General features: G+C 36.1%; 3 protein-coding genes across 9 annotated transcripts; 1 reads left to right on the top strand and 2 right to left on the bottom strand.

The window, feature by feature from the left end:
* Positions 1-996: 996 nt before the first annotated feature.
* LOC121800275 (probable prefoldin subunit 4) lies at positions 997-3797 on the bottom strand. Of its 6 annotated transcripts, none has more exons than XM_042199848.1 (4): positions 3695-3797; positions 2897-2961; positions 2647-2763; positions 997-1360 (listed from the first exon to the last, which is right to left on the bottom strand). In XM_042199848.1, exons 2-4 carry the CDS (start codon positions 2903-2905, stop codon positions 1100-1102), a joined length of 387 nt encoding a protein of 128 aa, XP_042055782.1. In that variant the 5' UTR covers positions 2906-2961; positions 3695-3797; the 3' UTR covers positions 997-1099. The 6 variants fall into 6 exon arrangements, with proteins under 6 accessions (XP_042055782.1, XP_042055783.1, XP_042055781.1 ...); XM_042199849.1 differs by lacking the exon at positions 3695-3797 and adding an exon at positions 3318-3351; XM_042199847.1 differs by lacking the exon at positions 3695-3797 and adding an exon at positions 3061-3283.
* A 2913-nt stretch (positions 3798-6710) lies between these two features.
* LOC121798526 (LOB domain-containing protein 4-like) lies at positions 6711-8592 on the top strand. Its single transcript, XM_042197576.1, has 2 exons — positions 6711-6994; positions 8154-8592. The coding sequence occupies exons 1-2, from the start codon at positions 6815-6817 to the stop codon at positions 8370-8372; spliced, it is 399 nt and encodes a 132-aa protein (XP_042053510.1). The 5' UTR covers positions 6711-6814; the 3' UTR covers positions 8373-8592.
* A 289-nt stretch (positions 8593-8881) lies between these two features.
* LOC121798525 (protein NETWORKED 4A-like) lies at positions 8882-11333 on the bottom strand. Of its 2 annotated transcripts, none has more exons than XM_042197574.1 (3): positions 11179-11333; positions 10618-10698; positions 8882-10520 (listed from the first exon to the last, which is right to left on the bottom strand). In XM_042197574.1, exons 2-3 carry the CDS (start codon positions 10688-10690, stop codon positions 9088-9090), a joined length of 1506 nt encoding a protein of 501 aa, XP_042053508.1. In that variant the 5' UTR covers positions 10691-10698; positions 11179-11333; the 3' UTR covers positions 8882-9087. The 2 variants fall into 2 exon arrangements, with proteins under 2 accessions (XP_042053508.1, XP_042053509.1); XM_042197575.1 differs by having other exon boundaries at positions 11120-11283.
* Between the last annotated feature and the right edge of the window lie 1312 nt (positions 11334-12645).

Below are 12645 nucleotides of genomic sequence, written 5' to 3'. Positions count from 1 at the left end.
GAACGATTTTATTCACAAGACCTCAACGTAGTGAATCTATTTACCAATAAAAATAACGTTATTTGAAAGTGCAGAAACCTTTTTAACTTGAAAAGGAACTTCATTGACATTCCACCCCACTTTTATGATAATCACCTTTTCTTTCATCCTTTTTAAAGATGATTTTGACTATATTTCTGCACTTTATAAGGCACTCTTTTTACCTGTCCCAATATTGTAATGATTTGGAAACAATAGTTGTAGTGTTTATTTCTACTTTAAAAAGTCAATAGTGCTATGGTAGTGGTTGGGATTAGGGAACACGAGTTAAGCAAATTAAGGAGCAATTGATAGCTATTGTAGCTCGATATTGGATCCAATAATTCAGTTTTTTTCATTGCTTACACCAATTAATTTTTCACGAAACCCTAGTTAGAATCAACAAAGAATGTTTACCTATTACCTTTTCATTAATAAATAGATACTATAAGTTAATTAATTTTTATGCAATATATGTCTCATTTGGCAGTATCGAAAATCATGATAAGATGCTTTGTGATGAGAATAATTATGTTTGCTTTCACCTACTCCTTTTACAATACACTTGTATTCAGCCGTTTAAAACATCTTTGTATTGTATTTTGTCCAAGTTATCCGATCCCAAAACAACTCTACGGAGACATTTGATTTGATTAATTTTATTTTATTTTATCAATCAAATTTTATTATACGAAACCCAACAGTGTGTACATTATAAAAATTATTGGAAGAGAACTCTACGCGATTAACTGGATTAGATAAGAGCAATGACATTTTGTAAACATTTGAATGAAAAAAAAGGACGGGTAATCTAATCTAAATAATTATACCTTTATTCGTTCTTGAATGTTAGCTGGATTAGCGACGGCAATGACACTCCCTTTCAATTGAAACCACTAGATGAAGGATTCCAGTCACTAATGTGAATATCTCATTCTAAGCATTAGGTTATGAAAAACATATGAGAATGCCGCGAAATTCGAAAAACCAATTGCATAAAAGGAGAAGGAGAATTTCAGAGGGACGGGCGAACTACAAATCCAAAGACAAATCACAAGTGCAAGTTGGAGCAGCTTTTGATCTAATCCTCCTCCAGATTGATATAATCCTTGAATTTTCCATACAAGATTTTCTTTAACACAGCCATCTGAGCAATTATTGATTCTTTCTCCTCCTCTAGTTTTACCAAGTTATTGCTAGTCTTCTCTGTCATCTCCTCGATCCTGCTTTCAACTTCCTCTTTCGGCACATGAGCAAAAACCTCTCCTATTTGGAACCGAACTATCTCTTCATCTGTGAGGATCAGCTCATTGCCTGCATCCTCGAGGCTTTCGTTTGTTTCCTGCCCATTAGCTTTTTGGTTATAAACACAGAAACAAGTAAAGTGATGTGTACAGTCGATTACTACTATATTAGATTAGAAAATGATAACAGAGGCTAGTATTGTTTACGGAGAGTAACAAGGTGAAGAGCTATATAATGCATGATTTCTAGCTAACACAGAGAAGCTTGAATGGTAGCTTCTTTTTTTCTCATGCATGATAAATACAACAAAGGCAATAACATTCCAACACCACTCATTACGAATAACAGCTAAGAAGATGCTACAAAAAATGAAAGAAGAAACCGTGAAAAGAAAACCAGATAAATAGTCTAACAGAGTGACCATTGAACTGCACTTGGTTTGTTGGCACTGAATGGATTGAGGCTGGTCTTAAGCTCATAACGATGAAATGATGAATGTCTGAGAGCATGTTCTGCTTAAGGTAGTCAGATAAACTTTCACTGATTAGGTTACCTATAATGCAGTGCCTGAGTATCACAGTTAAAACCAGAGAGACTTTTTAAGGTAAGTAGGAAGAGAGATAGGTGATTACTTTTAGAGCTCAGATCAATTCCTCTTCCAATGGCCAAAAGTTGGGAGTACAACACAGGGACAAATCAAGTACATGGTAAAACCATAACATCTACGAATCAATTATTCTCTAGATATTATTAATCAGGAGTGTGCACGGAGCTTTTGGCTACTAATATCCCATGGCTAATCATTTAACCAGCTAGCACAAATCCATGGCCTAACATAAGCTCAGTTTTAACCTCAATATGATAATCAAACTACATCACATGGCCCAAATCCATCAATGCTATATTTTAACAATGATGCTCCAATAAAATAGAATCCAAATTCCCTTTCTTTTAGCTCTCCTCCCGCATGCCATTTCTAAGCAAATAGTGGAAGCAAACAGCACATAAATTCATATTTGTTGCAATGAAGACAAGAGAAATGTAATGTTCTCCTAGAGTACTAAACAAAAATTCGGAAGCCATTTTGCCACCATTCTTTAAATTTAGCAAAGGATTCTTAATACAAGTAGCTTGCAAAAGGATGCTCATGTGTTTCCCCACACGCTGAGAACAAATATGTTACATACCCGCTTACTATGGATACATGGTTCTTTTATCAGAAATTCTAGTAATAAACTGATTATCTCACTAGAAAACCCTCGAACTCCCCAGCACTCATTATAAATTACTGAATATAACTCATAGTTAAAGAAAAGCGATCAAACTAATTTAAATTCCTAATGCAAAAAAAACTGAGTGCAAAAGACCTGAACAGTCAAATACCTTAGCGATCTTGATTTCATCTTCTACTTCATGAAGGCGGTTGTTCAATCTCCCAAACTTATTGATATTCTGTTGATCTTCCCACGTCACCTCAGTCTCCGACGCCGATGATCCCGCCTTGCTCATAAGAAAAAGGACGGATTTAATATACAAATTATAAATGAAAAAAAAATATAAAGCAAAATTACTTCTTATAGTAAAAAAATTGATGCAGCATACATGTATGTTAGTGTGTGCAATTCTTACTCACCTGTTGCATTGTAGAAATAGATGAAGGTTGAGTGCCCAGAAGAAGAAGAGGCTTTACTGCCCGCGCTGAAGAGAAAGGGAAATAACAAGAATCTACACTTAGATACGAAATGGAGTATTTGAGTAGGGGTGGGAAGGTATAGTTGTATATTGAAAATTGCATACCGTACCATAAATATCGTCTGGATTATGCTAAGATAAGTTATAGCAACTCCAAGACAAAGATAAATGGAAAGATAAAAGGCTTTACAAAGATAGAATGCCGATAAAAGTTCTTAGTTCATATATATCCAGTTTTAAAATAGCATCCAAATCAATAAAACTCCAACACAACTAAGTAAATATCGTTCACATTTCAATAATCACTCTCTAATACAAAAATAATAGAAAAAAAATACAATCATAACCACATCACCACATACAACAAAATACTCAACACCTCACATCAAGTTTTGCGATGAGTAATTGTATGCTTCTAAGAATCTGCCCTCGCCCAGAAGGTTTCCATCTTACATCAAGTAATGTAAATCTCATACTATAAAAAAGTTATGTAAATCACATAAGTATTAAAAGGTTATGTACAAAGCAAAATTTCATCAACAATATGTGAAAATTTCTCGGTTCATAAACATGTAGAATTAAAGTAGCAAGTATTAAACAAGATTTTACTGTTCTGCTAATATTTATATATATCCAGTGATTCCAGTTTAAGAAACGATAGTTATAAAATGCAACAATCTCTTAACTTGTCATATCATGCCAAACAAACTAAACAAGCAGCTAATACATGGAGTAATACTTGTGTCAACAGATGTAGATAATAGATTGGCGTTCCCAATTTCCAGCTATAGCAGGCGCATGAAATCTGGTTTTAGTTAACAAAATTTGAAGGCAAATTTTAACTTTACACGATTTTGACGAAGTAAAACAAAAGGGAAGACGGTCCACGGTGTTTGTCTAATTTAATCAAAACATCTAACCCAGAAACAGAAAATCTAAACCAAAAATCAAAGTGTTATATCCCAACGAGAAATTTCAGAAAAAGGGTTAAATTCGCTGATCTTTCGAAATTTGACATTCAATTCGCTGACCTTTCGGAATATGGGATCGGGACATGCGAATTTTTTTGAATAAGGGATTTTTGTATATTTCTCTTTTTTCTATGCTTCTCTCTTATTATATCTCTTATAACATTTATGAATTGACCAAATTATCCAAATAAAATTTAAATTCCAAATGCTAAAACTCTTCTCTGCTCGTTTGAAAGTTTTCCATACAATTGATACAAGAATTCTTTAAAACTAAAAAAAGAATACCCATTTTTTCAAACAAACAGATAAAGAAAAATTGAAAACAGAAACATAATCGAATTAAGGGAAGGAAAATGTCCTTCTTTCTCTCCCTGTCACATAAAGAAGAAATCAGCCAATAATTTCAAGAATTAAAAGAACCAACTATTGCTAGCATTTAAAAACATTTAGAGTATGCAGTAGAACATGTATTTGGGATCTTGTCATAGAAAAATATGAAAATCTGCTCAAATGAAAAAAGAAAAAAATATAGACAAAAAGTAATTAAAACTGAATGCAGACATAGATTCCATAGGAAAACGGTAGCAAAAACTAGGGGGGAAGGGGAACGGAACTCTTTTAGTTTTAGATTGTTGGCTCTTCTTCAGAATTACGGAGTACAGAAACATGATCGGTAGGAAAGTTAAGTTTCAGAATCTGAGATTCAATTTTTAGGTGGGTAATTTGGCCAATTCATAAATGTTATAAGAGATATAATAAGAGAAAAGTATAGAAAAAAGAGAAAAATACAAAAATCTCTTATTCTAAAAAATCCGCATACCCCGATCCCATATTCTGAAAGGGCAGCGAATTGAATGTCAAATTTCGAAAGGTCAGCGAATTTAATCCTTTTTTCCGAAATTTCTCCCACCGTGAGAATAAGGCATAACTTAGCATTTCAACAAATGCCTAATAAAAATTTAAGTTCAAGCAACAAAAACTTAGTAATTAAATCATTAAAAAGAAGACGAGAACGGCGGTGAACGGTGGATGTCACAAATAAAGATTTACCTGAAGAGGTGAGCGGTGGCTGGCGTTACTAAAGATGGCCGGAGGAGAGCCCGCGACAGACAGGCGAGATGAAGAGGAGAGGAAATAGAGGTAAATAAGCAAAACTGATTTATTTTTTAATAAAATTAGGATATTGCTCTCTAAAATCATAAATTTTGCATAAAATTGAGTATTTCTCATTACTTTGAAATTGATCTACAATATCATAAACTTTGCATTTTATTTGGTATTTCTGAAACTCACTCAAATAAGATATTTTTATCAAAATCTTATTTTATGTAGGTAACCGTGATATGTTTTATGATATTTTAAACTATTTTTTAAGTTCATAACATATAGGATAAAAAGTCACATTAAAAACCACGTTGATTTAATTATGTCAAGTATGATAAAAAAAACCTCGTAAGTTAGTCAAATATAGTAGTAATAGATAGACATGTCGTGGGAAATACCAAACAAAGTGTAAAGTTGTAATACGATATATTCCCTCTGTCCCATAAAAATATAGGCATTGGATATGACACGGGAATTAAGAGAAAATCAGTAAAGTAATAGAGATGATGAGAATGGTATAGTAAAGTAAGAGAGATAGAGGAATGGTAGATAAAGTAGTGATAGTGGATAGTGAGACCTACATTATTAAATTGATATAACTTTCAAAAAATGAAATACACGTATTTTTGTGGGACGGACGAAAATGGAAAGTATACATATTTTTATGGGACGGGGGGAGTATCAATTTTAAAGTTAGTGAAAAATACTAAAGTTTATGGTTTTAGGGACCAATGATCCTAAAATTAAATAAGTGATAGAAAAAAGAAATGATTGAAACATTATTAATAAAAAAAATAGATTATATTTATAAAAATTAAAAAAAAATGTATAATTTCAATTTATAAAATAAAAATAGTTTATATTTTTTAAAGTAAAAAGTGGAATAATAAAGAGTATTTTATTATAAATATATTATGGAGTAAAACTCGGTTATTGAAATCGATATCGTGAAGTGGGATATTCGGTACATCTCCACCTTTCACAAATTAAAATTATGAATTCGGGTAAGTGATTAGTTGAGTTCGGATACCCAAAATAAAATCGGAAGATTCTCTACAAATGAAGAGGATTAGGAAGATGCAATACTAATGTTAGTAGTTAGTACTGTGCTGTATAAGATTTTCTTTATTAGTTAGTTGAAAATGGGCCCTATAAATTTTTGCTTTTGTATTTCTTTTTGGTGAATTATTCGGTCTAGGAATAAATCCATTTGTGATTTAGTGGGGCCACATTAACTAACAAAGCCAATCTATATCGATTAGCATTAAACTTTAATTTTGGGTGCAATCGAGAGTCTTGGTCGAGAATTAGACGCCGTGGAAAGCAAAAAAACATCTAGTTCCATTAATAAAATTATGAAATAAACCAAATTGAACTATTTGGCTGAACAATCTCCGACCAAACCTTTAATTTTATCAATCTATTAACTGTAGTAACGAACACTAGGTGGGTGTCCCATGAAAATCCAAACCTGTGTAGTGGTAGGACCAAAGGTAAGATTTCCTACATCTTCTATGAATTAACTAGTCTCCTAAATACGTCTTCCAATAAATTTCTTCACATACCATCTTTTTCACACACAGCTTCCTGTTTTCTTCAACGAATGACATATCTGAGGTACGAAAAGTGGATCAAAAGAAGAAAAACAAATCCCAGCATGTTGAAATTGAGTTTGAGCCCCAACCAAAATAAAAAAGAAATATATTCACTACGTATGTTTATGAATATATAAAGGTAGCTAGTGAGTTGAACGCGCACACACACAAAGACTTAGAGAGAGAGGAATGAAGGATATTAGTAAAAGGAGAGGAAGTGCAGCGTCTCCGTGCGCCGCGTGCAAGCTCCTTCGGCGAAGATGTGCCCAAGATTGTGTTTTTGCGCCTTATTTTCCGGCCGACGACCCACACAAGTTCGCCTGCGTGCATAAGGTCTTTGGTGCTAGCAATATCAACAAAATGCTCCAGGTCTCTCTCTTTTTTTTACAAATGCTATTTTGATAGAATGTCTACTTATATACTTATACAAAAACTATTTGATAAATCTTGTAATACAAAATTTGGTGTACCTATTATACTTTTGTTATAAATTTAATTTAAGAGTAATAGTAGAATATGTCAAATATGTTTTTATCATCTATTACTATTACAAAAGTGTTTATTCGCATGATTTGTATAACTATATTCACAGCATCCTTAATTATTTTGATTCTTCAGATTTTTGAAATAATTTAATGTGTATATAATTCATTGTTTTATGGAGTATAAGAATAATCTTTTTAAATTCTTTCATAAGATTAGTTTATCTTTATTTTTCATACGTTTATTGTTTAATTCATTGACTTAAAACTCTGTTTAGTTATAATAACAAAAGAACATTATTGATTCTTTATAACCAGACTAATTAGGATATTGATGTAGTACAAGATAGATTTGATTTAAATGCATTTGAGATGGTAGGTGACATTTACAATATATCATACTACACAAAAATCTTATGACAATACTTTCTCCGTCCAACAATACAAATCTTATTCTAAATCTCACATACTCATTTCAATCATACTCCCCTCAAGGAGTATTTTATTAACAATATGTATTTTGATTAGTGGAGACTGGAGTAGGGTGTAATATTGGTTGTCGACAGATATGAGCATATCAAACAACATTAATTAATTAATAGTAAGATATTTCAGTGGTAATCTTGATTTTCCTCATTTTTTTCCTTTTGATTTTTTGGTGCTAAGTGCTACCTTTACTTTATAATATGATTGGGAAAGGGGAAACAAAAAGTTTATGGTGGAGCATTCCGTTAATGACTTGCACACAAATTCACTAAGCCGACACTACCTATCAAGTATCAACACAGCCCTTCCTTCCATCATAGCATTAATTATTAAGTAGTACTCACAAAATTTATCTAAAATATACAACACCACCAATCCATCCTCTGTTCTAAATCAATCCCAAGCAACTTAGGTAATTTACAACAAAAATCTAACGTCGATCTTTATGTTGACCATTGATCTTAATCAATAATAATAGCTATACTTAATAGTAGCATACATTAGTACTAATACTGTATAGATTTGGTTATGTTAAAGTCAAAGAAAAAAGTGACATGTAGGAATTGGAGGAGCGTAAAAGAGGTGACGCAGTGAGGTCGATGGTGTACGAAGCAAAGGCGAGGGTGAGGGATCCTGTATATGGATGCGTGGGGGCAATTTCGTCTTTACAGCAACAGATCGACGACCTGCAGACTCAGCTGGCCCTTACGCAGGCACAGCTTGTGCACATGCGGATGCACGCACACAATAACGTCACTCAGCCACTCGCATTCAACTAACTCATACGTTTATATATACGACATCTCAGTTGACCAACGGATGCATGATTACCATTATTCACCATATTGTAAATGCTTTATATAATTATCAAGTATAGTTAGCATAACTCTATCTATGTGCTTTTTGAGGTGATTGTCTTTTTTTTGTTAAAGCAATGGTAAATATGGAGTATTATCTGTTTGATTATTCTAGATGTGGCTTCAAGAGCCAAACACTAAAGTCACAAAATCAGTAACACTCTTGTTTGATGTCAATTAACATGAAAACACTAAACACAAACTAGTTTCTGAAGCTCAAACTCTCTGGTTGTTCAGGTGACTGCAGCTGAGCTGACATCCTATTGTTTTTATCTCATTATCTTACTGTTCGGATTTTGGAGTACTTTGTGTTTGTGAGAGTACAAGTTTTACTGTTTTAATGAATTTATTTACCCATCACAAATAAAAGAGTTAGTACTAATTAGGGGATGGACTTACGTATACAAAACCAGAAAAGTATAGAGAAGGCATCAAAAATCGAATAAAATTCAAGATGTGCAATAAATAAGCTTAACAAACAGAAAAATGCATCAACTATTTTACACCAGATTATCGTTTCTGCTTCACTCTCGACATTGATTCAGAAACATGCTGCAACATAACATGAAAAAGCAATAAGCATATTACACCATCAGCTCATATAACTATCAGAAAGAACACCCCAAGGAAACAAGAACTACAGCGCCATAGCTGCAGGCCGCCTGCGAATTGCATATTCCTTGCACACTTCTTCATATGCGCTTCTGAAATGATCAATTGAAAAGCACAGCTGCCTTATAGCCTCTCTTTTTCCCTCAGCCGTCTCAGAGATCAGTACTGTCTGCATTCCAATCTCCTTCTCTAACTCAACAATTCTCGAATTCAGTTCAGATATTTGCTTGTTAGCAGTATCAGCCTCTGCACGTAGATGCTCTTCTTCAGATTTCAGTTCAACTAGAATGCAGTCCAAATGCTGGATTTGATCATCGCGGGCACTTATATCAGTGTTGAGTTTCTGCAACTTTGCATCGACTCCATCTTTCTCTGCCATCAGAATGCCATAATTTAGGTTCAGCTCATCAAGATTCTTACTCAAAGTGTCCACCACTGAGTTTTTCTTGGTTAGATCTATCTTCACTGACTCAAGATTATCTTGCCAGCTCTTTTGCAAAGCTTCATGCTTTTCTACAATCTCAATTCTCTCAGCTTCAAGTGATTCACATTGCTTCTGCAGCTCATTGGATCTTCCCTCATGGAAAGTCAGACGCTCAGATAACTTAGAAACAGAGGATTCGAGCTGCCATTTCTCCAGAGCAAAAATCCCTGAAGCATCCTGGAGGTCAGAATTGAGCTTCTGTATCACAAGATCACAATCAGACAGCTTTGCTGTGTGGTTTTTCACACTCTCCTGCAGCTCCTCAACTTGTCCTTTCTCCAACTCAAGTTTGGTTTCCAAATCAACAATCTGGTGTTGGAGTAACAGAGACCTTTTGTTCTCCTTGTCCAAATTAGCCTCGTGCAACTTAAGCTGATTCTCTGCTGACACGAGTTGAGCTTCCATGCTGCCCATTTTAGCAATGTAAGCTTCATTTTTCAGCAACTCGCTCCTCAGTTTGGCAATTTCTCCTTCTGCAGAAAAAAGTTTTTCTTTCGAATCCTTCAATTCTTTTTCACAGTCAGAAAGCCTCATCACCATCCCTCTCATTTCTGAAATTTCAGCTCCCCCATTCACAAAGTCATGTTTCAGCACTTTGGTAACAGGAGACGAGTTATATGATTCAGAATCAGAATCTGATGACAGCAGTGAAGAATCAGAGCCTTCAACTGGAGTTGTGTCCGAAATTCCACCGCCAGAACTCAAAGATGAATCTGAACCAACAACTTGGGATTTGATGTTTTGCATGCCCAGTTTCTTTTCAGGTGTTAAAAAAAGATGGCTTAGTTGGCTACTTATCTTGTAATTCATCATTTCATTGTAGTGGTGAGCAAGCAAATGGTGCCTGTGGGAGATGTCCTTGACACAAGCAATTAATTCAGGCTGCAAGAGCTGATCATCTCCAAGCTTCTCCTCAGAAAAATTCCCACGGTTCTCAACCAAAAGTTGCATTTCGTTGACAGCCTGATCTAAACCTAGTATAGATTTTCAAGGATTTCATTATGTTTAAGGAACATGAAATATGATGTCAGTCATATGAGCATAGATCTGCATACAGAGTTAAGATTTTACCTTTGATATTCTCAGCTAGCCATTCATGATTTTCCGCACGAATTGATGATGGCGACTTCGCTTCATTCTCCATTTCTTATCCTGCTTTTAAAAACATAAACAGTTGGTATCTGAAAAGCAGCAATTCTAAGAGCACTATCTTCTCTAAATTCATGAATAATAAGATTTTAAGTAGCAAGCAAGATAATAACAACTTTATGAAAAAAAAACTGCTATTTCAGCCTTCAACTACAATCACCTCCAGCTAATCAGACTGCAAAACTCATAAACTGTTCAATAACTTCACGATTCATAGAATTAGGGCATAGGTAATTACTTTCTACGAATTACTACTACTAATCTAGTTAATAGAACATCACAGCAACAAGATCCTAAGACAATTGATGAAGAAATTACGAATCAAATGAACAAAATAATTCACACTCGCGCAGCAAGTAAGTGCCGTAAGTTGTGCAAAGGCAGAATTTCACAAACATTCATGAACAGGGGTTGCGTCAAATACCGAGGAAACACAGTTGAGGGAAGAAAAGCAGGAAAAAATGGAGTGGCGGTGGAACTCACTTGTAAAATGAATGGAGAAAAACTGAGATTTGAGGCACCGAGATTTGGGTAGAAATGGAAATGAATTGTCGTGAGAGAGCAAGGAGGGAAAAGTTGGAAATTGAATTGAACCAAAACAAAACAAGGAGAAAATGATGAGAGCATCCGCGACGGCGGATGTCCGACCGGCATGCCGGAAGTCTGTGCGGGATTTACGCCATTAGGCAGCAGGGAGGCGGACGCGGACGTGCATTGCGGACACCGGAGTTCCGCGGCATTTCGGGGACGTCCGTCGTGACGTTAGCCATTGCGGTGCCACGACGGACGTTCCGCGGACGTCCCGGTTTTTTATTTTAATTTTAAAAAAAACTCTATATATACGGCTCGTTGAACTTCATTTCATTCGCACCACTTGTTTTAATGTGTTTCTCTCTCTACGTTTCTTTTATATATCCAAAATGGCTAGTGGTAGTGGTAGTGATAGTGGTGGGTTGCTGATGACGTACGCCTGCGAATTAAAGAACAGTTGATGGCCGTTACGTCCAGTGAGATAAATCGCGCGATACAAGCGGCCTTACAACAACAGCAGCAGCCGGCAGTACCTCGACCCATCCATCGTCGAACTATAGTATCCCGGGACCACATCTTTGCACACCGTCGGTTGTATGAGGACTACTTCGCTCTGAAGCGGCGGTTTGGGGGAGAACATGTTCCGGCGATGTTTTAGGATGCATCGTCCGCTATTTCTGCGTATCGTGGGCGCTTTAGAGCGTCGATACGAGTATTTTAGGATGAGGGAGGATGCGGTTGGTAAACCCGGCCACACGCCCATACAGAAGTGCACTGCCGCAATCAGGCAACTGGCATACGGAGGTGCGGCCAACATGTTCAATGAGTACCTCCACATCGGCGAGACGACTGCCCGCGAATGTATGAAGTATTTTGTGAGGGCGTTAGGGAGATATTCGGGGATAGGTATCTTCGGAAGCCTACCCCCGAAGATTGTCAGGCTCTGATGGATATGCACGGGAATCAGCATGGGTTTCCGGGAATGTTGGGCAGCATAGATTGTATGCATTGGGAGTGGAAGAACTGTCCCGCCGCCTGGAAATGGGTGTTCACTACCGGTTTCAAGGGCAAGAATCCCACGATGATCCTTGAAGCGGTAGCTGACTACCGGCTGTGGATTTGACATGCGTATTTTGGAGTAGCCGGGTCGAACAACGACATCAACGTCCTCCAGTCGTCGCCCCTTTTCAACGACCAGTGCATGGGCGTTGTTCCGGCCGTCAGTTTCGTCGCCAACGGCAACCAGCACAATATGAGCTATTATTTGGCGGATTGGATATACCCTATGTGGCCAGTCTTTGTGAAGACGATCAGATGCGCAACATACGAAAAGAAGATCTATTTTGCGGGTCGTCAGGAAGCAGCGCGCAAGGATGTGGAGTAGGCAGTTGGTGTGCTCCAGGCTCGATGGGCGGCAGT

Source organism: Salvia splendens, chromosome 4 (assembly GCF_004379255.2).
Source record: "Salvia splendens isolate huo1 chromosome 4, SspV2, whole genome shotgun sequence".
NCBI lineage: Eukaryota > Viridiplantae > Streptophyta > Magnoliopsida > Lamiales > Lamiaceae > Salvia > Salvia splendens.
The sequence above is the reverse complement of the archived record's forward strand: the minus strand, read 5'-3'. Positions and strand labels throughout refer to the sequence as shown.

Excerpts from the sequence above, each read along its gene's own strand:
- LOC121800275 (XM_042199845.1), bottom strand. The coding sequence starts at position 3,058 with ATGCAATTTTCAATATACAACTATACCTTCCCACCCCTACTCAAATAC. Across the intron at positions 2,764-2,896 it reads CTATTTCTACAATGCAACAG|GCGGGATCATCGGCGTCGGA; the intron begins GTGAGTAAGAAT and ends CTTATGAGCAAG. Across the intron at positions 1,361-2,646 it reads ATGAAATCAAGATCGCTAAG|GAAACAAACGAAAGCCTCGA; the intron begins GTATTTGACTGT and ends GCTAATGGGCAG.
- LOC121798526 (XM_042197576.1), top strand. The coding sequence starts at position 6,815 with ATGAAGGATATTAGTAAAAGGAGAGGAAGTGCAGCGTCTCCGTGCGCC. Across the intron at positions 6,995-8,153 it reads ATATCAACAAAATGCTCCAG|GAATTGGAGGAGCGTAAAAG; the intron begins GTCTCTCTCTTT and ends AGTGACATGTAG.
- LOC121798525 (XM_042197574.1), bottom strand. The coding sequence starts at position 10,690 with ATGGAGAATGAAGCGAAGTCGCCATCATCAATTCGTGCGGAAAATCAT. Across the intron at positions 10,521-10,617 it reads GCTAGCTGAGAATATCAAAG|GTTTAGATCAGGCTGTCAAC; the intron begins GTAAAATCTTAA and ends AATCTATACTAG.